Source organism: Cardiocondyla obscurior, linkage group LG02 (assembly GCF_019399895.1).
Source record: "Cardiocondyla obscurior isolate alpha-2009 linkage group LG02, Cobs3.1, whole genome shotgun sequence".
Lineage (NCBI taxonomy): Eukaryota > Metazoa > Arthropoda > Insecta > Hymenoptera > Formicidae > Cardiocondyla > Cardiocondyla obscurior.
This window is the reverse complement of record NC_091865.1, coordinates 12386539-12414529: the sequence shown is the minus strand read 5'-3', so window position 1 is coordinate 12414529 and position 27991 is coordinate 12386539. Positions and strand designations below refer to the sequence as shown.

Here is a 27991-nt window from a genome sequence, read left to right as displayed (position 1 = left end):
CTGCTGCCCCCACAAGGTGGCTTGGAGTTTTCCTCCACTTGTGGGCCATAAAATCGGCCATTACTTCGACATTTTTGTCGTGCACAAGGAGCCACGAGCGGTTCGCGATGCGAAGATCGCGGTTGAGCTGATCGAGTCTCTCAGCCGGTGAGTAAACGTGATAAATGTGACGTGAGCACGGGCGCGGGGGGTTGTTGCCTGCTTCGCGAGTCGCACGGTCGCCGTCTCGCCAGCCTCGCGCGATTTCCGAATTCGCGGCCGCCATTTTTGTCGCGTGAGCCTCTGCATTTTCACCTCGCGTGCCCGCTGTACGCCTCGGGTTTTTTTTTCCCTCTGCCGTCGTCCCTCCCTCGCCGTCGCGGAATTATTCGGATGCGAGAGGCCTTGATCCCTCATCGCTCGGAAATTCAGCCGCGTCACGAACTGCGATGGAGTCCGTGACGCCTCGTGGCTCTGCCTCGGAGGCTTCGATAAAGCCTTCCTCCGCCGCGATACCTCCCGCTTTCGGTGCGGCCGACCGCCTCCGGAGCAGTTCGATACGTTGACATTTTGTTCAGATACGAGACTTTCACGAAAGCGACGCGTTACGAAACGGTCTCATAGACATCGCGTATGTATGTAGTGCGTCGGATGGATTCTGCGTTAGTATATGTGTGTCAGCTGGTGCCCGCGAAATGCCGCGAGTCGAATCTCGACATCCAGTATCGGCCGAGATGCTCGAGTGCCTTTATTACCGACGGCCACGTTTCGCTGTGCAATATTTAAAAAATATATACATTAAAAAATATATATATTTTTTAAATATTTAAAAAATAAAGAATTTTTTTTTTCAATTTTTTTAATTTTTGTTTTTTTTTTTTAATGGTTGTGACGCGTTTTAAGAAATAACCTCGCGAATTTGAATAACGGAGGGGTAAGATAAATCATCCTTCACTCCCGGGGATTGAATCCGCCGAAATAATGCTGGTTGCTAGCGATTTCGAACACGTGGGCACGTGCGCGCAGCATCACTCCTATAACGTATCGGGAATGCGAGAGAAAGCGAGAGTGCTATATCGATCCCCTAGGTCCACCTACTTCACTCTTGCCGTCGGCACCGTGTCCGTCAACGGTGGCAAACTTAATGCGTGCGGAAATTAAATAAGCTAGTAGCGTGCGATTTATTATTCGAAGCGAAGTTTTTATTGTTTAGTCCGCAAAACTCTGAAAGACCCCGCGTTTTCTTTTAATTCTACCTTAGGAGTTTCATACGGAGAATAATTGAAGGAATCGATGACCTCGTTTAATGTAATTTTTCTTGGAATAGTACCGTATAATTTTTTAAATACGAGTCGATAATCCATTTTTCTTACGTATAAAAGTTTTCACTTGAACTTTCGTGAGAGAGAAAATATGGGAAGGCACGAGAACGCTAAAAAACTTCAGAACTTTATATATATATATATATATATTTTTTTTTTTTATTAGAAATAAAACGTGTAATAATTAGCGTAAATCGTGAAATTTTTAGGTATATTTTATATTAATATAGTTTCATTGGTTGTGCTGAAGTTAAGAAATTTTCTTGACGGCGAAAGTTCAGTCGAAGACTCTTCTCGAAACAACTTGAGAGTTAACAAGATATTGTAAAGTTTGCGAGTACATTGACCTCGCACATACATTGTACTCGTATCGATCGGCTCGAGTCGTCGCTGCGAATATAATTTTTAACCCGCCCGGCGGGCACGCGAATTTAGATCACAGACTGTAAGCGGCGATAGAAATGAATAGAATCGCTAAATTGAGCCCGAATCCTACGTATCGAGATACAATTAGACGGCCTAAGACTTAGGCGTGCTAACGTTCGAAGAAGCGAGCCGATTTTCCGCGCAAAGCCTACGACGTGAAGCATGAGAGAAGCCGGATAACGAATCGAGAGGAGTCTAATTGCCCTTCGCGATTTTATCCAACGTCGGGATTGCGATTCAGAGCACAGGTCGTCGGATGTGGAGTCGGTTGAATGGATCAGGCGTGCCCTCTCGCTCTAAATTCGCGGAATGAACGTGCCCGAACGCGTGAGACGGAGAAAGAGAGAGATTCCCGGCGACGGGCGGCGCGACGTCGTCATCGTCGGGGAGACGTACGCGGGGTCCACGCCGGTGGGCCGTTTTCGGCGGACGACGCGGCGGCTGTGCGCAAAAAGCGGCGGCAGTCAAGTTCAAGGCCACCGACGTCTTTCCCTCCGTCCCGCGCCGCCTCGTCGCCCCCGCCGCCCACTCGTCCACCGTCGGCATTGATACACATACACACGCATACACTCGCACACTGATAAACGCACAGTGCGGCACAGTAACGTATCAACTCGCCGTCGCTACATTCGTCTGTTCTGTTGGATCCGGCGCGATTACTCCGGGCGATTCTCGAGCGGAGCGTTTCGCTCAATCGATCTACCCCGCCGTCAAGGGAAACGCCAATTCGTCCGTATGCAAATGCCGGTCCTCGCGCGAGGAGCACCTCCGGAGGCGCCCAAAGCCCGTGAAAAAGTACTCCGCGAGGAAAAGCCTTTACACGATCGACCTAAGCTGGAAAACTTTTCGGCAAACGCCTGAAAGTTAGCCCGAAGCACTGGGAGACATGTGCGCTCTTATTTGCCGGACTCGTCGGCGAGTTTTATTCATAAGCATCAGCGTATGAATTAATATAGGCGCGCGGTTATTAATGTTATTAGATATCGCTCAATTGCGTAACGATTATTAATCACAGGCACTTACATATGCATGCGCTTAAAATTTATTTTTGATATATATGTGTACTTACAAGCGGCCGTACAAATCTGTCGATATATAAGGCTATTTATCTACAGTCTAGCGAAATGTTTTACGTCTGGGGGCCAACCTCGCTTCTCGGAAAGGGTGGAGTCCGATGCAAAGACAAGGGAGAGAGAGGGAGGGGTATAAATCAACGTAGAGATACGAAAACGCCGCCTCGGGCCGGCGCGATAAAGCGCGAGTCGTATCAAGGTGATACCGCAGTCGCGGTGTTAATGACCGATTGTCCGTGACCATGATTTTTTTTTTTTTTAATTCCAAAATGACATTGCGCACGACGCTCGCGGAAAGTAGCATCTGTGTTTCAGGCCGGTTCGCCTTATTGATAAGCGCGATAAAGTGAAAATACCTCGGGTGTTGCCCAACACGGTGCAACTTGCCACGATTGACATTATTTCAGATCGGTAGCCGTCGCTGCTTTACATAACGCGACATAATGTTATTGTGCGCGAACTTTGGCACGGGGAAACAATAAAAATTCGCGAGTCGACGGGCTTGAGAAATCCCTCTGTCGTTACGTAAAAAAGTAATTGCCGAGTCGGGCCGGCGGGTGTCTTAATAAAGCGATAGTGTTACGCAACGCTTTCGATGTTGTATTCGCGCGTTATCTGGAAATATTTATCATTGTATATCAGCGCCTTATTAACACGATAGCACCCTGGAATGTTTCTGTAACGCTTTTGCGTATCGCGAAAGCATCCCCGGGGACGCTTTTAAAACCCCATCGGCAAGCTTTTCCGTTCTTCTCTTCCAGCGCGGCGTGAACGCGACGCTTGAATATTCGCAGATCCCGACGCTAACGAAAATGAAAGAACTCGCGAGAGCCTCTTATTGAATACATCCTCCTTTTATCTCTTTGCCAATCTTCGGCCGGCGACGGGCGCCGTCGACTCGACACAAAAGTAGAAAAAAAAAAAAAAAAAAGTAATAAAATAAAGTAAAAAAAATAATCGGAGAAAAATTAAAGCGCGACTAAACTAGTGATCGGTCCGGGATTTAGAGTTTCCCCGGGGATGTTCTGCACGGAGGATCCTCGCGAGACGTCCAGAATCGGGCTTGCGTCACAGCTGCGCGGCCGTCCAGGATGCTCGGTCCCGCGTCTTGCGCCGGTCCACCTCCGGCGGATTTCATTTAACGCCGCCGTTGTGTTTAGCGCCTTCAGTCGCGTACGGCGCGCGCTGCCGTGAACAACGTCGTCGTCGGGGTCCGTCCTCCGCCTGCTCCCTCCGCCCCCGTCACCGGTGTTTTGTATTGCGCGGGCGGCGCGCCTGCTCGCGCCGCGAGAAACTCTGCGACAGCGGGGCCGATCCGGACGATTGGCGGTGCGGTGCGGTGCGTTCGCGTCTAGTCCCGACCAGGAGGAGGTGCGCGCGTGCGAGGGAACGGACCGACCGTGCGTGGATTTTTCGGTGCCGCGTGGGACGAGGACGAGGCCATGGACGCGTGGATGTACGACGTGGTAAGTGCCGTACGTGCCGCGGCACCCAAGCGACTCCTTTTTCCTCCTACCTCTCTGTCGCACCGTCTTATCTCGCTGCTCGTCTCTCCTTCGCGCCTCCCGCGTGATCTCGTGGCTTTGTTTACCGCTGCACGGGCTGCCGCGCGGCGTTACGATCTCGCACCTCCGGGAGTCCTCGCGATCTCGATCAAACGGCGACGACGCACAGGCCGCGGGTTCGCGTCCTCGAAGAGAATTCAACTCCGCCGCTTCGTTCCCGAACGTGTCGCTGAATTGTAGAACGAGTTGCATTTGTCGACGCGGTCTGACGTGTGATCTTGTAATTTTCTTGCTTCCGGTCGTTCGAGATACTTAAAAAATATCTTTTTTTTTTCTTTTTTTTTGTTTAATAATGAAAAGTAATTGCGAAGATTGCTCGAGTATTTTCCGCGTCAATAGTTTAGCAGGTGCGAACCCGCGTTGCTCAATCCGGAGCATCTCGCGACGTTACACAATGCCTGTTAGATAATTCATCCCGCGACTCGCGATTAATTTCCTTTGCCGTTCGCCAGTCGGTCTCCCGAGGGTCCTCTTGAGAAACTTGGCCGGAAAAGTAACGAGTAATCGGGCTGTGTTGCCCGAGACGCGAGGAAAACTCGAAATCCACCAGCCGGGGCTAGTCGGAATGTTTCGCGTCCCTCCGCGCTTTGAAAACATTAAAAAAAAATTGTTGTGGTTGCGCTGTACGAACGTGCGAGGTGTTCTTTTTCGCTCGGTATGTTGTGCTCTTGAAATTTCTCGTGTAAAAATAAAAATTTCACTCCGGCAAGTTCTTCCTCACTTTTTTTTTTTTTTTTTTTTTTTTTTCCTAAGATAATTCTCGAAAAATTGTTCTATTTAATGAAACACGAGGGTTTTTACACGGTATAACGTTCCCGGACCTTCCGAAAATAAAGCCGGTTTTTCGAGCCAAATTATTTAAAGTACAGAGTGAAGAGGTTCTTCCTCGTAAAGTTTACTCGGTTTTAATTAACTTAACCGGGACTATTTTCTCTCTCAAAAATAAGGAACTATTCCCTCCGCTCCGAGAAACTTCGTGATAGTCGCGTTTCGCGATAAGGAGAAAACGCGGATCCTTTTCGAACGATAAGGCGGGTAAGAATGCTCGATGTCGTCCGGATCAATTGCCGAGATACGTGAGCCGAGATTTATGGATGCTGACGACATGCACCCCGCGGTACTTAATTCCCCGATGTCGCTTCGCGTACGCCGGCTATTGTGTTCCGTAGCTAACCGGCTGTCTCGTCGCTGCACAAATTCGTCCCGCTTCCGTAATCTGCCGGCAATTGCCGCGTGTGAATACGCCGTTTACGTGCAAAAAGAACGACCTGCTGGCTGACAGTACTTGTCCGATGACGCGTGACGTGCTCGGTCTTTCTCGTTGGACGTGCTTTGCTTGGTACCCAATGGACCACGCAGCTTCACGTGCACCGAGAGGAAAATCTAGTTGCTTGCGGAGCCCTAGCTGCGATTTCATATTTTGAAAAATTATTCTTATTACATATCAAATTAAATTTATTAAATTTTATACATTAATTGTATTAAGCATCTAATATATTAATTTTATTAAATGTCACAGATTATTTTTATCAAATAGAAAATTTAAGGTCCGACTTCGAAAGTAGCTACATTTCTTTTTCCTCTCGGCACGAGACGTCGCAGCAGGCGGCGTGGCGAAATATCACGTTCGCGTTATCGCCGATATTGTTTTTAACGTTTTCGACGCGGCTACCGAGTCTTAATCTCTAGGTGCGTACTTGAACTCTTCGACGGTCTCTCGACGCGTTAGCATAGCGATAACAATTCCGCGGTGACGAGCGTTATCCGTCGCTTATCGCGCCGCGCCCTTCGGTCGACAAAAGGGCCGGCGAGGACCTCGCGGTTCCGTGCAATTTGGAACACGTCACCGAGTTCCGCGATCAATCACCGAGTGAGAATCTGGCTCGTCGTCACCGATTCGGAATTTATTCCTCGGGTCAAACTTGGCGATTTAAAGGTCGGGAAAAGGTGTTCTCCAATTTTTTTTCTTGAATTCGAAAGGGGGCTCGACGCATTCGGCCCGCCCTTGTATAATTCAACGATTCCGCGACGTGCCGCGGTCTTCTCGGCATCGACTCGTTCGAAATAGTATGCAAATTACGTCAATTATAACGATGCAAAAATAAAGCGATCGAGGCTCGATGGTAGAAAAATATTCGCGCGGTTGCGTCAACGGATATTTTCGGAGTGCTCTTCAAATTTTTCCGGCCTCGTGAAAATCGACATACCAATCGCGATGTGAAATTTAAATAAACTGCCTTATCAAGTCATGTGCTTTCTTGAGTTCAAGTGACACGATAACGCAAATATGTGCATTTATATTAACGAGATTATTACATTTTAACAGCTTGACACAAATCACCCGCGAAAATTCATTGTGCAGATAAAAAAAAAAAAAAAATAAAGACTTCACCGTTTCGTTAAAAACCTGCTGCTTGTACTTAGCTTAAAAACAGGAAAAAAAAAAAAAGAGAGTTTAAAAAATATATAGTATATACTATGCCGACGAAAGACGTGTCGAAACCGATCGACGGAATAATAAGCGTTCCGACGTATAAAAAAAATTACCGTTTCTCGATTTAATTTTCAGCTTTGCTCGACAGGTTGACCCTGCCCACCTATGTGCGTCGGCACGCCGATAAGCTAGAGGGAGGAATGTAATTAGCGAAATGTCAAACGAATTAACGCACGCTCGCGCGAGTTTCTGGCCGGATTATTGAAAAAGGCATTACGACACGCCGCTAGTTGCGCGCATAATAAACAACCGCTCGCGGGTAGGAAGCGGAACGCATTCGGTCGTGATTCGTGATAGAGCGGCAATGCGAAGGTCGGCGTTACGTGATACACGTGCTCGCGATCACCGATCATCGACGCGATATGCTCGCAAGTTCGAAAGAGGTAGGGCCCGATGATTTCGCATAAGACGCAAGAAAAATCGAGCAGTCTAGTAAAACCAAGAAAAATAAATCAGAAAATGTATGATACATCGCGATATTGAATTTTTTATCGTCAAATGGGAATAAGGTATTAAAAGATAAAGAGCAAAACGGTGGAAGCGTCTCGCGTGTACTTGAATAAAAATAAAATACGTACCAGGAAGGATTTCCGCAAAGCCGAGGTGGGCGACGCGAAGTAGGCGAAGTACACGTGCGTCGGAATGTGTTTTATAAATTGACGAAGTCTAAGAACCACGGATGACGAAGTTCTCACGTGAATTCAATCTTGTCGCGACGCTTCAACATATAACATGTATTTCTATACGCGCAGGATTTTTTTTTCTCTCCTCCGCGCGCGGAAACGCGGAGCTCGGGCGGAGCGAACGACTGTCGAACTCTTTAAAACGCTTTATGCGGACGGAATAAATCACGGCACCGTCTCTGGAATTTAAAGAGAAGCGAAAGTTATGCCGGGAATTAGATTAGTGACGTTCAACTAAAGTCTTAAATTTTTATTCTCGTTAACGAGCGTTCTTTAGCGCGATGGAGGAATCTCTCGTGCCGTAAGATCGCGTTATTAATTCTTACGTGGTGAAATCTCGTAGACCGCAGACTTCGATTCCGGGATTGTACCTGTCCACCGAGTATTTTGCACATTGTCCAAGGTTGGGATTCGTGCCTCTTTCTCTTTCTCGCCTGGGTGACGCCATTGGCGTCTAGCGACCTTAAACTTGACTCCCCCTCCGAAGCAACGTTTCGGAGAGCATTTATTCTTCCCCGCGGCAGTGGTGCACGAGGTTCGAGCTGTTGATCGACGCAAGGCCTGTCCTCCTGACCCGTTCACCGCGGATTCCGCCTGTACCTGAACCCCATCGAGCACCATCTTCGCTCCGGCGAGCCTCCTCGAGGTCCCTCTTTAGACCCCGCGGCGTATAAAAAAAACCCCGCTCGCAATCAATAATAGCAGCCTTAATAATGAACCGCTGTAAGGTGCACCGGAATAAAGCCTCGCTCGGCTGAAATCGTTCTCTCATATTAATGTGTAACACGTGGGTTTAAATAGAACCCCGAGCCCCTTGCGCGAGATCGAGGCTGTTTGCTCTGCCCGCGGTGAACGTTCATTTTCACTCGAAACACTTTTGAGAATATGCTAGTCGGATTATGAATACCTATCTCGTACACCGTAGGCTCTGGCGTGAGAAACGTCCTGTATAATACATGAAAATAGTTTTGATTTCGTTGCTACGTGGGGTATAATTGGATCCAAATATTCGAGCGAAGGGCCACCGTATGTCTTTTCCTCGTGGGTGGGACGAGTGAGGTTTTCGAAAACGATTTGAAAAACAGCAGGATGTGTCCCCGTAGAATTTCTCAATTCTAGAAACCTCCAAAAATATTCGAGGACTCGGGGCCGTGAATGATTCAACGACAATAGAAGCCGATGTCGCGTATAGGTACTCGCGGGTTATTCTTGCCGCCGTTTTAACGCCGCGACATTACACGGGCGCGTTATCGCGCTATTTTTATTGGATAAGATCGATGCGAAACCGGAGCGTAGTTCCCGCCAAGGCCCCGGCCTTGACCGCGACCCAGGGTCTTCATCCTCGGGGAATCGATTCGCTCTTTTTAGTTCTAATTCCGTGACCACCCACGTACATACGTGCAACGGTGATATTCCGACCGCGCGCGCGTACGCAATTATAATAATTTACAGATAACGTCGACTTGTTGCGGCCGCCGTGGATCGAGTATATCGACACGTTCGCGGATTTCTATTTTTTTTCCCCCGCAAACAAAACCGCGTGGAAGTGCAAAATTATCCATCCGTTTGCTGCAACAAAGCCCGAGCATTTCTCAGATTTTTTTCTGCAAAGCGTCTCATAAAAAAAGAAAAAAAAATTAAATTAAAAAGACCGACGCATGTGGACTTTTCACGCGCAGTTTTCGCGAATCGCCCGCCGTTATGTCAAGCCTGAGCATTATGCAATTCCGCTCGGCCGATGGCGGGTCGGACATTATACGACTGTTATGCGAATTGTGCACTATCGGCCGATATCGCACCTGGCAACAGACAGAGAGAACTGTTTATTGACCGATGTTAATCGCGGCGTATCTTAATTTCTACAGCGGGGAACCTGCGCGGAGATACCGTTTATTCCGCTCGTCATTATTTCGAAGCGATTCGCACCTATATCGGGTGCATATTATCATCGCTATCATTAGCGGCCGGCCGATAAAAGCGCTGAAGTTCAAGAAACTGTAACACTGACGGCAGCCCTCGATATTTCTTGAAAATAAAAAAAACTCAAACGCGGCAGCCTCCTCTTCGCGTTAAGAGCTTAAATTAGGAGTGAAAATTAATTAATTATTGCGACGACGAGCGAATCATCTCCGCGGCACGGGAGAGGAACTTTTAAGTGAGCTGCTCAACGGAAGTAATATAAACTCGGTTTCTTTTTTAATTAACAATTTTCATTCGGTTAACATTCATTAAAATAAATATTAAGACGTTATTATTTCTTTTTTTTTTTATTAATAATATTTTTATGTTCCATTCTCCACACGTGATTCTCGCAATAATTGATTACGTAATGCCGAATAGATATAATTCGCTCGCGGGAAGACGTTTTCCGTTGTCTGTCAAAGAAAATTTCTTTTATTTTTGAAGAATAATTTTCATAAACCGAAAGGAAAGACGTATTGGCGGATACGATTGGTTTTCTTTTTCCTTCTCTGTTCTTTTCAAAGGGCTTAAACCCCGCGAGTCTTTTTCTTTTTCAATGAGACCGGGCCAGACGTCTCGCTTCTGTTTAAGGGAAAATTAGGACCTGCTCAATTACATTAATATTCTAAAAGCGGGGTGCTAAGTTGTCGGAGGTGTCGGTAATAGCGTCGGGGATTGTGTCGCGTCGCGTCGCGTCGCGTCGGCGCGTAGCGGGACGGAGAATCACGGACGTGCAGGCAGGAAGGTAGGACAGAGGAGGAGATAAAACGAGATAAAACGAGATTGAGAGGCCCAAGGCCGGCATGGTCGGCCGTTTCCGCCAGCGCTCGGCGTCTAAAATTGCGATGCCGTGGCTCCGCGGCCTTCGCAAACGCGGCAGCTTCTCGCTCTCTCGCAGAAAAGTCAAGTTCAAGGCCGGCGAGGCACATATCTCTCTCTCCCCTATTGCCATGCCCGCCTTTCGAGTTCTCAATCGAACGTCGCTCGAACGCGGAGGCAGAACACTTACGCAACCCTTTCTCCCTCTCCCCGTGCATATACGACCTGTCCCGCTAGGATCTGATGGAGCGAACGTAGGACCGGTTGCACCAGCGGTTCCGCGCTAAACGAGCCCGCTTTAGAAGTCTGACTCCCCCTTTTCGATTCGGTGCCCACGACGAAGGGAGCCGGCTGCGGGATGATCGGTCTCGGGTATATTGACGTTACGAGTCTCGTTTACAAAGGCCGCTTCGGCGTTTCGTAATCGAAATCAATTCTCGGCGGGCGCTGAGCGTTCCAGCAGCGTGGCGACAAGGCTGGCGCAAGGTTGGCCTGCAATATTCCGCGGCCGCTGGGATTTGATCTTTTTCCTCCTTGCGCGCGGGAACGCCTTGGGAATAATTTCGGTTGGGTTTCAGTACGCTCGGACGCGAATTCGATGCCACGTTTGCGAAATAAAAGTGTGCGAAGTTCGTATTTGGAAAAAAAAGGGAAAAAAAAATCAAGTTCAAGGTCGACTAGATGCTCTGCGGCCTCTTCCCTTTCGTCTGCGAGTCTCGCTTTCCGTTGGCGCACGACACACGACGCCGCGCAGATGGGAGGGAAGAGAGGACTTACGCAATCCTTTCACCGTTACTTTTGCTCATCAGCGCCCTAATCCAGGGCGCGTTTATCTTATATCACTTTATTACATCGACTGTTAGGCCATTAAATATTCTACACATGTAACTCCGACCTGCGTGCAAGTTGTATTTATTATTTTTTTTTTATTTTTCTCTGTTTTCGAGCTGATAAAAGTTCTCTTATCAATTTCTGTACTTTGCTATCCGAAATTCAAAGAAAACACTTCCCCACATTTTTTTTTTTTTTTGTAACTCATCGAGTAAGTTTAATTTCGCTTGTTCTGATATTTCCCGATCGTTTGCGAACCGGGAATTTCTGAGACTAAATATACTTCGCGATTACGTTTCGGATACGGAACGTTAAAGGTAGAAATCGAGAGGGGAATCTTTGAGCAGTGATCAATACGGACAAGGACGGAAATCCATTTACGCTGCGAGCCCAAGTCTCATCGACGTCTTAAACAGAGACTAGAATTACCTCAAGTCAGCAGCCGCGTACGCCTCGGGTAATCGTATCCCGTTCTCATGCATTGTATTTTACACGTGGGCTCGTAACGGTTCTCAATTTTGCGTTTCACGGCGAGTCCGATTTGCCCGGGCGATTGAGTTCGCCACGAGGGTGGTCCGCGATCGGAGAACGGAGCGCGATCGCGTTAGGAACGCGAGTTCTCAGAAGTAAATTCTAAAAATGCCCGAGGCGTTGGTCGCGCTTAAATATAGCAGGCGCAAAAAAGAAATGCAGCCTCGGCTGCAGAGAAAAGACGGACGATCCTCTCGCACGGGGTCCGCGAATTTTTACGGCCGTCGTGACAATAGCGCGCGATGATTGTCCCGCAGACTTTACGCCTCTTCTTATCTTTCGACAGGTCTGTATGATGTCTGATGTCACCTCGGAAAGCATGATCGGAAATAACAGGACGATGCCCAACATCAAACAGGAAATCGATAACCCAACGACGCCCTCGCAAAATTATCAAGTGTGCTCGCCGACCACGACTCTTCAGCATCAGGAGGTATTGTCTCAGATGCTTGTCGACAGCTCCTTTAATAGCGAACAGGCATCCTGAAAATCTTCAAGTTTGTTACCAGTTATCGTACTTTTAATCATCCTGCTTGTTATTGCTTGAATAATAATTTATATAATTATTATTTTATTTATATTGGATTATATTGTTATTTCAAACGTATGCTTTCAGTCGATATGCACGAAACTAGACATCTCGACGGATTATGGTAGCAACGGTAGTCCCGAGAGTCCTGAGATGCATCATTGTTCTTCGACAACGCAGCCACTAGGAACTCCGGAGGTACGTAACCACGTTCTGATAACATTTCTCTATAAAGAGATTGCATTAGGGATGATTTATATTCAAACTACTGTGAAGAACATGTTATCGTTTGTACAGGACGGCGCTAAGGAAGATATGATACCCAGGAGGCTTTGTCTTGTTTGTGGCGACGTTGCGAGCGGTTTCCATTACGGGGTCGCCTCGTGCGAGGCGTGCAAGGCTTTCTTTAAGAGAACTATACAAGGTAAACGGGCTTATCGATTTCCGCAACCGGCCGCAATAATTCGTCCAGATAGCACCAAGGACTACGTTAATGTGCATTTTCGATCGCGTGAGATTTATGTATGTATGTACATACGGTACATTTCGGACGATATATTTGGGTGCCTATGACCTTTCGTAGTGTTAGCTTTGAAGACTAATTGGTGCTAGCTGGAACAGGAAACCGTGTATATTACGATAAAATAGCTAGTAATTTTACAGGTAACATTGAGTACACTTGTCCGGCGAACAGCGAGTGCGAGATAAACAAACGAAGACGTAAGGCCTGCCAGGCGTGTAGATTTCAGAAATGTTTGCGGCAAGGAATGCTGAAAGAAGGCGTGAGATTGGATCGTGTTCGAGGCGGCCGGCAAAAGTATAGAAGATCCACGGATCCTTATATACCAATGAAGAACGCTACGTTAGAGGGTATTTTGCCTTAATATAATATAACTTTGCGTCACATCCATATCTCAAATCGGTTATATCATACGAGGAAAAAGATAGACATCTATAAAACGATAAATATCTATCTGTAAGAAGATTAACACTCGCTTTTTTGAAAGACCATTTGCATCGTTAACTTTTTTTTTTCCATTATTTAATGTTTCAAGCTAACATAGCGTCGGCAGCTTCTACTGAAACTATAAGTAAGCTATTAAACCATTACCACGTACTTCCGTATGATATACGGATTGCTTTGTCGACTTTTTAGTTTTACTATAATTTTATAACTTTTTATTACATTGTATCGTTTTTCTAGTGTTCATAACTTTTAATTTATGAAAAGCATTAATTTTTCATTATCAACGTTAACTAATTTAGTAACATTTAGCATTTTATCTGAATGTAACTTAAATAAAACGGCACACCGTGTCTTGTCTTTTGTAGACAACAAAATGATCGAAGCTTTGGCGGCCTGTGAACCAGATATACTTCAAGTGTCTAATGTTCCGAGTACACTGGAAACGGATCAGAGAGTTCTTGGGCAATTATCAGAGCTATACGACCGAGAATTAGTTGGCATAATTGGTAATTATCGACCGCGTGACTGTACACTAATGATTAGTTACGTTTGAAATTTTTTTTTCCTCTGGCAATCGCTTAAATTGTTTCTCTGCAGGTTGGGCGAAGCAAATCCCAGGGTTTAGCAGTTTAGCACTAAACGATCAAATGCGGCTTCTGCAAAGTGCTTGGGCAGAAATATTAACCTTTACGCTAGCGTGGAGAAGTACGCCTAATACTGGCAGGTTAAGATTTGCGCAAGATTTTACATTGGATGAAAGACTCGCACGCGAATGCCATTGTATGGAGCTTTACACGCACGTAAGTAATTTTCTGAAAAGCTAAGATAAAGGGAACCTTTGTTTTCGAAAAATAATAATTATTATAATATTATTTCTTTTTTAAACAGTGTATGCAAATGGTCGAGAGGCTCCAACGGTTGGCTTTATCGCGAGAAGAATTCTACGTGTTGAAAGCATTAATCTTAGCGAACAGTGACGCTAGATCCGACGAGCCACTGGCGCTTTGTCGTTTCCGAGATACGATATTGAATTCTCTATCGGATTGTGTGGCGGTAGTGAGACCGGGTCAAGCACTCCGCGCCACGCAAAACATGCTATTAGTGCTACCCGGGCTTAGACAGGCCGATGCGATAGTCAGACGTTTTTGGTCTGGTGTCTACAAAACAGGCAAGGTACCGATGAACAAGCTTTTTGAGGAGATGCTGGAGAACGTTTGTTATCGATGAGATACGTTTGGTCGACGCAAACTTGATAATTCGACCACCAATTGCCAGGATCATGTAGTTTACTGTAAGCTGATATTTGCCATCAACGTGGCTACGTAATTATTTCGGACACGTTTTTTTATGTGTTACATTATTGAAGACACCAGTGAGTGGATAGTGCGTGAAAGAAACGAAGCCCTTCTACGATACTTTTTTACTTTCTAATAAACTCGTGAGTTTTTATTCTTTTTTTCTTTCTTTTTGCATATGAAAAGGATATTGAAAGTGGAAGTTTGGACAGTGTCTCTATCAATTTTCGTAGTTTAAAAATCATTACGAGAGGCAGTCATGGGCAGTCTTTGTTTTAAGTATCCAAACTTTCCTTTTCGAGTACCCCATTTACAGGTACAGAAAGAAAGAAAAAAAGACGGACAAAAAGAAGGAAAGAAGAAAAATGTAACTCTTTATGTTGAAACACAACAGTACAAGATGCGAGAAGACTTTCAGAGTACTCATTTTAGAATAGGCGTATGTGAAAGCCAATCGATGGCTTTATTACCAAACAAAGTGTTTCCGTTTGATCGTGATGATCGTAACACTGAATTTAGTAATTAGATAAGATGTAATAACTGTGGGTGTTTAACGTCATAGTCATGATATCGTGAATTAAGAATCAGCAATCAAAATTACTGTTACTAAACAGTTTTCTCTCTTCTCTTAACTGTTACTTTTAACAATTTTATTTTATTATTAATTTTTTTTTTTTGGTTTTATTCATCGTGTATCCTGAGAAATAATTGGAATGTTTTCCGCGTGCGTTCTCAAAGCTAAATATACATATATATTACCTCTCTTGCATTAGCACTTGTAATTATAATAGCTTAAATGTGAGAAAAAAATCGAATAATATTAATCGATATATTTGTGATAGCTGTATTGAACATCCATAGTTATAGCGATGTAGAATTATCTTTGTACATTATTCTAGAATATATACTTTGTACAATATAAACGAGATCAAGTTAAAATGAGTGTGAAAAGGTGGACGGAAGAAAAATAAGCTACGATGGCTGAATTGTTCCTCAAAGATACGCTGCTTCTACGCAAAATTCGGATTTTGTATTCGAATATATTTTAAATATTAATTATAGACTATTGCCATACCTTCATGCTTTCGTTGGCAGTAGAAGCGTTTCACCCGGTTGTTAAAATAAACACGTTATGTTACTCAGCCGTGCCACGCAAGAAAAATATATTATTTCTAATATGTATATATACAATATATACCATTATTATATTCAGGGATCTTTATTAACTAATTGTCATCAATTATGATTATTACAAAAATCAGCGAGCATAATATCGCGGATGCGCTGATGTGCGATCGTACCATTTGCCTTTCACGACGGGGATTATTTTTTTTTTTTGTAAGGAAAGAACGAAAAACCCATATGTAAAATGTGATGGAGTTTCGTGGAGAATCATTTGACGACGATCGGTTACGAATTTACGGCAATTTTGATCTATTTCTCTTATAATCACTTCAGTCGTTTGAAAGCTTATTTAGCTTAAGGTGTGTATACACTTAGGGAACGAACAGCAAATGCGAACATTCACGAATAAATTAATCTCTACAAAAATAACACACATCACCGAGGAATGTTCGCGGCCGCTATGTGCGTTCGGGGTTTGCTCGCTAAGCGTATACGCACTTTTAGAATTAAAGCAAAGGCTGTATACAAACTAGAAAGACCAAACAGTAGAATCAAATTCTTTCCTATCTTTTATTTTTGGGTTATTTATTTCTCATATACGTAGTGCTAAAATTTATGACAAAAAGTGATATCGGACGCATCTTTTTAATTAAAAGTAATCGCCTCGAGACAAAGGTAGTAATAGCCGCATGTGGATCTCGTTAGATCGCGTGACTATCATCATGGGTAATAGAGTGCAATAAAGTCGAAACACGCAGTTTATTTTCCTTTTTAATAACAAGATAATGTCATTTCTTTGCTCCCCCTTGATTATGCTTTTATTTGTAAGCTACGAGCGTAATTTTCTGTTTAATTTTTTTTCTGCATTTAAATCCGTAAAAAATAATTCGCGACTCGTTTTTACGCCTACTATCCTTTGTAATATTTTTCTAACAATCCGTCATCTTTGAATTTTAAGTAAAAAAAAAAAAAAAAAAAAAAAAACATGTAACCGTTTGGAATGATTAAGAATAGGGAAAGAAAAGAGGTTTTCTCTTCTCTTCTGACGACATTCTTTATGTAACGCGATACCAACGTTCTTTTTCGTCTTTGTTTTTCGTTGAGGCCAACGAGCTTTCCCGTTTAACTGTGATATTCGCGTTACGAATTCCTTTATCGCTGGAATCGATTTGTAGAATTAACGTTCTTTTCTTGTCCCTTTATCTTGTTAACATGCTTGCCGAAAAAAAAATGAATGGAAAAAACGCGGGGGCGTAAAGAATATTTATCAATCCGCCGATGTATTTCTCGAAGTTCTCCGTGTCGCTCCAATTTCTGTAACCCGAGAGCAGAATCGGAATAACAAGGCGTTTTCTTTCATGTAATCTGCGCGCCGCCGATTTCGCTTCAATTTTCTTTTTCTCTCCCGTTATTCACGCTATTTAATTCCGATCCCGTTTTCTCTGCGCGAGCTTCATCAATTACTAACTGGTATTTTATAACTCCTGCTGTTTGACGTCGCAAAGTTACCCTCGAGGCCCTCCAATCGTGCCGGCGCGATGGATGTAGAAAGATGTGTATAGGCGAATATTTTCGCACGCGTCGATTTCATCGAAGAGAGATGAAAAGAGAATAAAAATGACAGCGAGAGAAAGAGAGAGAAAGCCAAAAAAAAAAAGAAAAAGAAAAAATGTCAAGTATTTTGTGTGTGCGCTGCCGGATTATGAAGTTTCATACTTTTTCGAGCATTTTTCTTTGTACATATGTTATCATCGATTCACCGTGGCGGTAGAATCGTAGTCTCAGGGTTGCAAGCAAGCAAACACGATAAAGACGTAGGCACATTCAAATAGTTAAGCGTGCGAATACTGAATATCTCTGTCAAACATTATAGGAGTAGTGTTTAAAGCGATAGAGTAAACGAGAGGTGAGAAGAGCAAAGGTGCGATGCTGCGTAACAGAAAGCTCGCGAATTCTGGAATCGACGGGTGTTAAAGGAAAGTGTAACGTGGACGGAGAAGTATCGACGAAAAAAAAAAAAAATTTTTTAGAGGCGTTAATTAAACAATATTTAATTATTATAAATCATTATGGCAGGACAGCTGAGCTTTCATTTTTTGGGCTTAATTCCGAATTTTACATCACGCTTCTTTCTTTTATTTTTATTTTATTATTACTTTTTATTTTATTTTTTTTTTTTAATTACTTCCGAAAGACTCATTTTGAACGTACGCGCGACTTGTGAGATTTATTCTTTCATTGAGATCTCGTACTGGACAGCGATTAAGTTACCTGAATTGTGTGTAGCTTGTCGTTGGCAGGTTCTCTCTCACGAGACGACATATGTGATGACTCCTTAGGGACGAGATTGCGACGATTGCGCGGCGATTCTGCGGCTGAACAAGTTCCTTCGGTGGCAGCGCTCTTGCCTCTTCGGTTTTGCGAGAAACGCGTCTGTACGCGTGTTATAAATAGTTTATGTGTAAAATGTAACGTGCACGCGACACGCGGGCTGCGAGCTCGAGACTCGTTTACATTTGTAAGGCGAGAGATTCATCAACGTAAATTCGGGCGATCGTCCCTCATCGGGTCCGCCAGTTATTGTTCGCTGTAATATAAAGATCGTGCGAAATTATTGTGCTCTTTTTCTTTCCTATTTTTTTTCTTTTTTTTTTTCTTTTTAAGTTTCTTCGTTTTTTTTTTCTCCGTTGCAAGTCCGTCGATGTAAATCGTGTTTGCAGGAAGAAAGATACAGCTTCTACGATAACTATAAATATGTACGTAGTACGTTACTTTGTAATTATAACATAGATTCTATACATAATTTTTATATATACGTATACTGAGAGAATGAGAGAATGGGAGAGATAGGTGCGCGGTTCGGTGTATATCTGTAAAAAGAAAAGTGAGACGTCGAAGGGAGCTGGCACCGGCATTACGAAGTGGCGTCACGGAATTTCATAACGCGAAACGATTAGATTAGTCCACGTAAGAAAGAAAAGAGTGAGTGTATGTTAATTAAGATAACGATATCTACAACGAGATGCGGAAATAAATCAACAAACGACACGCTGTATGGAACTACCTCGGTAATTCTGCTTTTGTTTATTGCTCCTTCAATCATTCGTCTACTTTCTCGAATCCGTAACTTTTATTGTAACGTTTGTCGGAGAAAACCGTAGCGCGGCCGAGGTGGTTTTAACGCCGAACGTTTTCAAGACGCGCCGTCATCAGGTTTCAGCGAACGGTGCACATTCGACTCGCTAATATTATAAGCCGCGTGACGCGACGAGTTCCTTATTTTTCGTTCCTATCCGCACCGGAAGTTGCGAATTAAGCTGATCCGCGCGGTTGAAAATATTACCTCGCGCTCTCCGGCGAGCGTTATCGCGGCGGTGGGAACGGGTGCGCGGGCCGGACTCGTTTTACAAGAAGCGAGAAACACGCAAGTCTTGTGTCTCACGTGCACGCGAATCGCGGTTGAAAAATGTGCCGATTACGACTAAACGAGGAGCGCGAGTGACGCCGGCTCCTCAGGACGACCAGTTCGACGAGCGAAATGTCGCGGAAAGTGCCGTCGTACGTTTCGTTTTTTCTTTGCGCGATAATTATCAGCGGTGAGTGGTACGCGTCTATGCGTTTCTCGCGAGAGATCCCTGGACGGATACCGATCTTTGATGACGCTGGATCACCCATCAGCCCAGAAGCTTTCTTTCAAATATCGGTTCTGCTCCAAGTGTAAAGCGTCGAGGTGATAACGGCTTAGTAATCGGTACGTTTCTTTTTTTTTTTTTTCTGCAGCGGAGCGCACCAGCGGCGCTTCAGATCGTTGTACAGAGATGATGAAGCTCGATATCGACGAGATCGAGAGCCACTTGGCCGAATTAAATCTCACGGATGTGCCTACGGTGAAAATGATGACCGCCGGGTTTAAGTGTCCGGTTGCTACCCTGCCTTTCGGTGCGCTGAAGTCAGATTGGGCCAGACTCCTACTGCTACAAGAAGCTCAACCTGACGGGTCGGTCGTCAAGACGAAGCTTGTCCGGCTAATACGAATATTAATAATTGCTTATTACCAGATGGAGGAACGAATCGACGTTACGAGTCCACAAACGAAGCCCGTCGAGTAAGCTAACAAATTATTTCTCTTTTATTTTTTTTTTTTTTAAGTTTGCCAGCGAAAAGGATAAATTTCGATAAGTTTCCTCTTCGAAAGGTCGTTTCCTTCATTTCGTTTAATTCGATCGTCCTTACGAATTTTATTATAATCGAATGAAGCTCAACCGAGCGATTATTCTCGTCTCTTGTCACAAGCGATTACGTGTCTCGGCGGCGCATTAAAATAGCGCATACGCTCGCTAAATATTTGATCTGCAGAAGCGCGACGGAAGTTTCTCTCGCGAAGGACTTCGAAGTGCGCGAATTGCATGATTCTTTGAAAATGAGCTTTAACAATTCAGCAGTAGCTTATTTGCCGAAGGTAAGTGCAGTCGGAGACACGTTCCCTTGTAATCAAACTCGCTCGAACTTTAGTCCGGTACATGCTTCGCGTCTGTTTAAGTTGGGATTTAAGCTAAGAGGAACGAGAGGAGAGAAGTCCCGGATGATGAATTTATCGAATCGCTACTATTACTGGCCGGTCTAAATCCACGCAAGTTTTACGGCGTCCGTATATATATGTATACATATATTTACGCAAGGTGGTTTAATCGTATCCAATTTAACCTGCAACCTTTCCTTTTTCACTCCAGCCTGCGAAAGTTTCGCTAACAGCTTCACGGTACCTCAATCGAGAAAGTTACGATAAATCATAAACGCGTATATAATTTTTTTTTTTTTTATCAAACATAACTTTTCTGCCCAAATTCCAGAAGACGAAACGCGACGGAAATTGATAGAAATTTTGCTGTGATAATTTCAGGAAGCCTGTGACAGAAAAAACGACCGTGTCGGCCGCGATGAGTCAGCCGTCTTATTCGAGCAACGTCTCGGCAGCAGAAACGTCGATTGCAAATACGAATCGTTGCTCGTGTACCGATTCCTCCTTGAAAAACGCAACGGTGGGTGACAGCTCGATGATAAAATTAGACGCGATGGTAATTAAAACCGCAACGACGGAGGGCTCGTTCAATTCCAGTGCAACGGTCGCTGTTTCGTCCGACGCGACGCATCAAAATGCCACTTTGCTGGTGGATCCTACAGCGACCACGCACTATCCTGATGACGTAAAGAAAACAGCATTGAGAAAAATCAATAAGTGTTTGAGACGTTTGTTTAATACCGCGCAACAACCGGTCAAGATATTCGAGCCTGCGAAGACTAAGACTAAGACGGAACGCGCGGCACGAAAAGCCAGCGAGATCGATGATCGCGGAGGAGATCGCAAAGTTATCAGGATAACTCCTCCGACGAACGAGTTTTGGCGATACGTAACGCTTCCCACGAAAGCTCTACTAAAAATCGACGGCGTACCGCCGGCTAATAATCGCTTGGAGAGATTAAAAGAGCTCGGGGCAGGCACGCGGAAGTCGCGGAAACGCATGAAATTGAGCAACGACGTTTATGAAAGCTTCAGGCAATTTCACGGCGTCGAGCCCGCTGGCGAACGAAGAAGTGACCGCTTTATTAAATAAATGTAAATCAATCGTAAGGGAGCGTCCCAATCTGAAAGTTTCGCCGGGCCTGTTATAAAACGATGCGGTGAACGTGTAGACCGCAGGAACTAATCATGACTTCGAATTCGATCGCGAGATTTCCGCGGAAATCTAACTGAATCATATATTGCACGCCGCCGACAGCCGCGCCGGATACGCCGCGGCGCCTAATATTAATTTCAATCTACATAAATGCATAATAATAAATTCAATAGCGGATGCGCGCAACGTCGTCGCGACCGGAGATATTACATCGTTCAGAAAAATTCTTCTTTCTTTCCCGGTCTGAGAAAGAAAGAGGAAAGCTGCCGTCTCTTGCCTCGGCGAAATAATTCGTTGACAATGATTTTAGTTGAGAATCCACGCTCGATATATTTTTATATTAAATCGATGAATAAGTTATTAATATACAATGTAATTTTTTTTTTTTTTTAAGAATAAAATAATTATGATGTCAAATAAATTTGTTTATTTCAATTTTGTGCCCTACCCATTGCGTAGCGGGGGCGACGAGGCTCTTTCAAGATAAAACCGACCCGGGGACACTTCATCGATGCGAGATTCTCTTGGGATTCAAGTAACAACTAGAAATACGGGCCTTAAAGGCGTTGCGACGTGCAGGGTAATTGTTACTTGGCCCGTAGGGTTGATTATAGTAATTTTCCCTGCTTCACCCAATTTCCCTCGCTCGCATCCGTCTCTTTACAGCCTCGCGCACGCCGGCATGGAAATTAGTTTCGTATCGCGTTCGACAAAGACCAGCGAGATTGCCGTCGCGGGATAAAAGCAGGGTTAATATTTCAGTTGTTCCGCCGCGTTTTATGATTTCGTTACGCCGCTCGGCGAACGAGACTCGCAAGGATCCTCTTCGAACTCTCGCCGATAGAAACGGAATTCCGAGCCAATGCAGGTGACGCGAAAAACGTCTCTGCGATTGAATTAATATTGTCTGTTTATTTTTTAAAATTTACGAAGAGCGAGCTTGACTCGAAAAAAATTCAGACAGATTGACTCCAACGAAATTGCCCGATCGGAGAATGATTTTTAATGAAAGCTGTAAAAGTCGGGGGTTGTCGAATTGTTTCAACTCTCTCTAGGCCACTGGTAACCTTCAGCTATTCGGAACACCCCCCGAGTCTCGTTTGCATGCTGGAAGAGTAGGTGAAGTTTCGACCTCGGTCCCAAGCGATTATTAGCGCGTCTGGGTGATACCGACGATTCGCCATTCCGCGGACGACACAGGGGTCGATCTTAGGGGTCCAGCTGTTTCAATTTTCGACAGTTTGACTTTCGGGATGTTCCTCGAAAGCTGCTGCGTCGCCATTCAGCGACAACGGCTGCCCGGTATGAATTTAATATCGCGGGGGAGACTTCGCCGGCCACGGGGACTTGTTTGCAAAACCGTTTGCGACGATAACGCGAAACGCGAAGAGAATCCAAATGAAAACTATGGTGATGGCTAAATATTCGTAGCTTTGCGGTGCGCGTCGCTCGTGTTTTCTTCGTCATCTACTTATCTCTTAGAACTTTCAACTGGATAAAAAAAAAAAAATTACTTGACGTTTTATTAAAAAGAATTATTTACACGGAAAATTGGGATGCATTATTCAGATTTAAGAATGAATCGAATCCGCGAGTTCGCCTCGAGAGGCGATCGATGGCAGTCGCGGTTCGGGAGAGCGCACGGTACCGATCGCGTGGCCGGCTGGCTCATCTTAATCACCAATTCATCACTCGCCATTGCCCCTCGAGGCATTCGCGCGTGAATCTAACCGGATAGACGATACATCGACCGTACCAAACGCGTGGTCCCCGCACAGCCTCCGCGGCGATCTAATAGATTGTTAGTGTCGGCCGACGAGAGGAGGCGGCGGTATGGACAATCTCGACTGTCCAGGCCGGTTACCGCCGGTTTAATGCCCGGCTCTCTCGAAGAAGACGGGGGGCGAGAGGACCGGACGACGGCTAGGGGGCTCGAGTCGGACGCGAGGGAGGATGAGTAAAGTTAAGGCCGGGGGGATGGTTGGAATTGATACGAACGTTCCCGCTGACGTGGACGACCCCGACCCGCAGCTCTGCTCACCGATAACAACCCTTAAATCATTCCTAACCCGGGGGTCGGCCCGCCACTTCGTCGCCCACCCCGCTCGCGTCATTCTTCCCTCGATGCGTTTTTCTACTTAGGGAAAATCGGTGATATCAAGAAATTGCTGATTTGCGGCCCGGCAACGAGCCGCTCGGAATAAATTCACGATTGTCGCACGGGAAGGGTGGATATGCCTCCATCCCGAGTACTGATAATATCGCTGAAAGCACTGCGAATTATTTTAAACGATCGGGCGAGTCTTATAATGCGAGCGCCTAATTAATTCGACTGCTATGAGCAAATTAAAAAGTCGCGAAAATGCAATTACTATTTTTGGCGTAAGGTATCAATTAACGGGGATTAATCGTCCGCGTGTGTTTCTTATTTCGACGCAGGGTCGAAGTTTATAATCGGCCTGCTCTTACGCAACCGTTCGAGGGCGGCGAGAGCGGCGCCGGGCGGAAAATGCCGGTGGAGAACCGGCGCGTTCCTCCACCCCTTTCGCTAACACGGAGATGCGTTGGCCCGTGAACTCACCGATAATGCAGAATTATAGTCCACGGCATTACCTGGAACCTCCCTTTTCGAACCAGCCGTGCGACTACCTACGAAATGCCTATCGCCGTGCGTATCGAAGCGTGAGCAGGGGTTGGTTTGCACGCACGTATTACACCCTCGTGATTACACGTCCCATCCCGATCTCTTCGCCCTCCATTGGTCCTTTTTCTCGCTCCTTTCCCCTTCGCCGCTTGGTCCGAGAAAGATTTCACCGAGTTTTACACTCGCGCGTCCCGCGGGAAGCGAATAAAAGCTCACCCACCTCCCCCGGATATTTTTATGGCCTCCATTTTCTTGCTGCGCTCAACCGAGGCGGAAAATGAAACGTATACTTCTTTCATTTTAAATAGTTTTAATTATGGTAATTACTAATAAAGTGACGTTGACCGGAACGCTTTAGTTTGGAACAAGCGCGCGCGGCTGCAAGCGTAATCACGACGCTGTCGAAATTAAATGTAGCGAACGAGAGAGCCGGGCGCGGGACTTTTATTGCTGCGCTATGAAAATTACAATTATCTCAAATCAAAGAGACATACGTCCTGAAAAGTTGCCGGCCAAAGCGCACGGCGGGCTCGGATTACTTTCTCCCTGCAATTACATAATGACGCGACGTAATATGTGCAGCGTACCGCGCCATAAAGTTTTGACGTTATTTTACTCTTTCGTCTCTGGCGTCGAAAGCAGTTAAACGACGTGCATTTGGCCGTCAGACTAATAATGCGTTTTTGCGAGAAAAAAAAAATGGGGCTACAAGTTAATTCGCATTCCCATAAATTATCGTTCGTCGCTACCGTCAGAGTTGGATTTTACGCGACGTTTCCTTTCCTCGTTATTTATTTTTGAAGCAGCTGATTAAACGTTTTCTCTTTTATTATCTCGCCTCTTTATTTTTCTTTCCAGTTGTGAAATTAATTTACAACGTTTGTGAATAAATTGGTTCTTCATTTTGCAAAATTAAAAAAAAAAAAAAAAGGTAGAGTTCTGACGGTATCTGCTAGAATTTTTTTTTTTTTGGAAAATTAAAATGTTTTTTCAAAACCGACGAAGTTCTAAACCTTCCAAAGAGTCACACTTTATTTTTAGTATTATTATTTTTTTTTTTCAATATTCGTGAAATGGAGGGTTAACTTTATAGACGTAAATTTACGACGATTAGCGCGGAAAGCTCTTTCTCTCTCGCGTTGCAATTTGGAAGTTACAATAGAAGCTGGCGCAAGTGGGCGAAGCAGGAAGATTCGATGTATAATTCGCGAATACTTAGGCTCGTGCCCCAGGGATGCGAACCAGCAGCGGACCAGTAGCAGAGATTGTCGAAACCACTGGTCGTTCCCCCGGGGAGCTATCACTGTCACGTTTTACCCTCGTTTCAAATCCCCGATATTACGGACTTACGTAATACGGTCTTGAATTTTCATAAAGACCGCAGACGGGATCGCTGTAAATGAAACTATACAACGGCTGCGCGAACAGTCGTGCTAAGCGAACAATTCAAACGGATCTGAATGCAGAGCCCCGAATTGGCGTGTCCGCCGATCCGAATTGCTTGAATATTTCGAGTATCGCGTTTTGCAACTGCGCCCGAAATGAAAAATCCGGCACGGGCGGATCGTTCCGATTTACATAACAAATTTTAAAACTCGGCAGGATGTGAAGTAAAACGTCGAAATAATCGCGATGTAAATGATACCGTTTTAATTCGGCGATCAAGCCCCGTAATCCCATCTCCCGCCTCTGCCTGTTCTATCCTTATTTAATCTTATCTATGGATTGACGACAATTGATTGCACCGTGGGGACCGTTTTATGTTGGGCTAATACAGGGAGCGCGAATGTGTCCTTACCGTAATCTGTTTAGCTACACGTACCACCCTCGCCCTTTCTCAATTTGTCCCTTTGTCTCCCGGTGTTTCGTTCCATTTCACCCGGGGCATGTAAACTGGATATAATTTATTATCGTTCGTCGTGAAACCAAATCTAATTTACGCGTTTCAATTTTTTAAACAGTTAACAAGATATATATGTATATAAAAAAAAAAGAAAAAAAATTCTGAAGAATTATTGGAATTTATAATAAAATAATGCAATGTTTTTTTGGTTTTTTAAATGTTATAACGCCGTTTATTCATCGTCTGCGTGCCTCGCATAAATTCGCGGATGATCTGTTGTATATAAAACAGTTTCAGCGGCGAAAATACGTCTGAACGGTCCGTCGGATAGTAAAAGATTTCACGAAGCGACGCACCAGTGGCGTTTAAAGAGCATTATTAAAATTTCGTTCGGATTAAACGGCGCACTCTTTACCACGCACGCCGGATACGCGTGCTTTAGATAATTCTGCAGAAAATCATAAAGACACAGCGGGCAAATATAATAGCCATTTATCGGCGACCAGTTGGCTCCATGTTCGGGCGAAATATTCGCGACTGGCGAAATTTTCGATTAGCGACGTAAGAGCGGAAGAAACGCGCGGTCCAGATGGACGAGTTCGGTTTTTACTATTAAATCAGAACGAGGGTGTGTCGACGTCGGTATGAGTAAAACGCAGTAAACCCGCGGCCGGCGTTATATAGTAAAGGGTTTCGGTAAAACCGGAGGAGTCAAACGTGTGGAAAACCTATAGAATCTTTTTGCCGGAGCGCCGCTCGTTAAGCTCTCTTGAAAACGGATAAAAATTACGAATCCGCGGATCTCTAAATTTCTCGCCGCCGGGCAAAAAGCGAAAGCGGCGGCGGCCGATTCATACTCCCGCTGCACCTCTCCGGCATTACGGGGCCGTTATTATCCGAAGTCGCATAATTCGTTAACAAACGACCGCTTTTAACGGCTGGTCATCATTGTTCGGAGAAAAGAATTTCACCGGCTGCGACGGGGCGGATTGAATCTCGCGACTTCGCGATGATCGCCGGCGATAATCGCGGACCGAGGATTTCCAATTACGAGCGTTTTTAGCGAGCACCGACCGGCACCGTCTGAGGGCCAGGCGGCGGCACGAAGGTGCCAAGGGTTCAGCCCGCGAAGAGGGTGGGCTTGGACTGGACGTAGATAGTGGTTTTGAGAGTGTATGGGTCCGGCGTTAGAGACAATAGTAGGCGGACAAAAGCGTGATATACGGCGACCCCCGGAGCAGCGGTATTAAAATCATATTTTTAAGCCCTCCATCTCGGGGTACGCGGGGAGAGCCGCGGGGCCACCCTTCGCTCTCCCTCGCCCCCGGGCTGGGGCTCTTTTAACCGAACCCCTGTCCCGCAATCCCACGCTGGACCGCGAAATGGCGGAGGACGAGCAATGTCTTTGCGGCGCGCCTGCCGCCGCCGGATTTAATTGGATTCGTTGGCCGTAATTAATGCGCCCTGCCGTCGACCAAGACGGACTGTATTATTGATTTACTTCCAATATTATTCCCCGCAACGGCCGTAGTTTCTTCGATCGCTCAAGAAAAAAAAAAAAAGCACCGCTCCCTGGTCCGACGTTTCGATCGACGATCTGTCTCTTAACTGATATTAATATATATTTTATTCTCAAGTCAATTGCTGAGCTCTCATTAATTTTATTAATTCTTAAGAGAATGATTTTTTTTTTAATCTGATTTTTCAATTAATTAAATTCATGCAAATTTTTTTAGACTTTAACTTTTTGCGACGCGATAAAAAACTCCCACTTTGCGAATTAAAAATCACTTGCTTCTGACATTTCGAGATTCCTTCAACTTGCGGCAGGAGGAATAATATGTGTCGACGTTTTCTATCCGCGATGTTTTCATAAATCTGCAGCGACCGCGTAGAGTAAAAAAAAAAAAAAAAAGAAAATTCGATGCTCTCGGAACGCTTATGCCTGCGTATGCTGTCCCGGGTGCACTTCATTAAAACTTTTAAATTTTGCCTCGTCCTCATCGTTTCGCAGTGTAACTCGCGAAACGGGAGTTTTGCTATGGCGCGTCGCGCCGGCATGAATTTGCCGGTCCCTTGAACGTCGTTACGTCTGCCGCTACCGTGTAGTGCTCCTCCGCATAGTTTCTTACGTAAAGGCACCGCTCGACGCGCATATTTCTTTCGCTCATATTTACGCGCTGCTCGCGTATCTCGCTGCCAGCTACTACACGATCAAGACGCGCACA

General features: G+C 45.1%; 2 protein-coding genes across 6 annotated transcripts; both read left to right on the top strand.

The window, feature by feature from the left end:
• Window positions 1–27: 27 nt before the first annotated feature.
• Window positions 28–16585, top strand: Err (estrogen-related receptor). 5 transcript variants are annotated; one of them, XM_070674257.1, is made up of 9 exons: window positions 28–147; window positions 11972–12118; window positions 12302–12412; window positions 12491–12638; window positions 12878–13084; window positions 13270–13305; window positions 13547–13687; window positions 13779–13981; window positions 14070–16585. In XM_070674257.1, the coding sequence occupies exons 2-9, from the start codon at window positions 11978–11980 to the stop codon at window positions 14406–14408; spliced, it is 1326 nt and encodes a 441-aa protein (XP_070530358.1). In that variant the 5' UTR covers window positions 28–147; window positions 11972–11977; the 3' UTR covers window positions 14409–16585. The 5 variants fall into 5 exon arrangements, with proteins under 5 accessions (XP_070530358.1, XP_070530356.1, XP_070530357.1 ...); XM_070674255.1 differs by lacking the exon at window positions 28–147 and adding an exon at window positions 3955–4266; XM_070674256.1 differs by lacking the exon at window positions 28–147 and adding an exon at window positions 3958–4266 and having other exon boundaries at window positions 12512–12638.
• A 2175-nt stretch (window positions 16586–18760) lies between these two features.
• Window positions 18761–22178, top strand: LOC139113254 (uncharacterized). The gene is made up of 3 exons (XM_070674260.1): window positions 18761–19197; window positions 19382–19706; window positions 20502–22178. Exons 1-3 carry the CDS (start codon window positions 19140–19142, stop codon window positions 21211–21213), a joined length of 1095 nt encoding a protein of 364 aa, XP_070530361.1. The 5' UTR covers window positions 18761–19139; the 3' UTR covers window positions 21214–22178.
• The last annotated feature ends 5813 nt before the right edge of the window (window positions 22179–27991 follow it).

What these genes read in the sequence shown, in the direction of transcription:
- LOC139113254 (XM_070674260.1), top strand. Translation starts at nt 19,140, where the DNA reads ATGTCGCGGAAAGTGCCGTCGTACGTTTCGTTTTTTCTTTGCGCGATA. An exon ending in TTGCGCGATAATTATCAGCG is followed by an intron (nt 19,198 to 19,381) that starts GTGAGTGGTACG and finishes TTTTTTCTGCAG; the next exon opens with CGGAGCGCACCAGCGGCGCT. An exon ending in CCACAAACGAAGCCCGTCGA is followed by an intron (nt 19,707 to 20,501) that starts GTAAGCTAACAA and finishes TGATAATTTCAG; the next exon opens with GAAGCCTGTGACAGAAAAAA.
- Err (XM_070674255.1), top strand. Translation starts at nt 4,243, where the DNA reads ATGGACGCGTGGATGTACGACGTG. An exon ending in CGACTCTTCAGCATCAGGAG is followed by an intron (nt 12,119 to 12,301) that starts GTATTGTCTCAG and finishes GTATGCTTTCAG; the next exon opens with TCGATATGCACGAAACTAGA. An exon ending in AGCCACTAGGAACTCCGGAG is followed by an intron (nt 12,413 to 12,490) that starts GTACGTAACCAC and finishes ACTACTGTGAAG; the next exon opens with AACATGTTATCGTTTGTACA.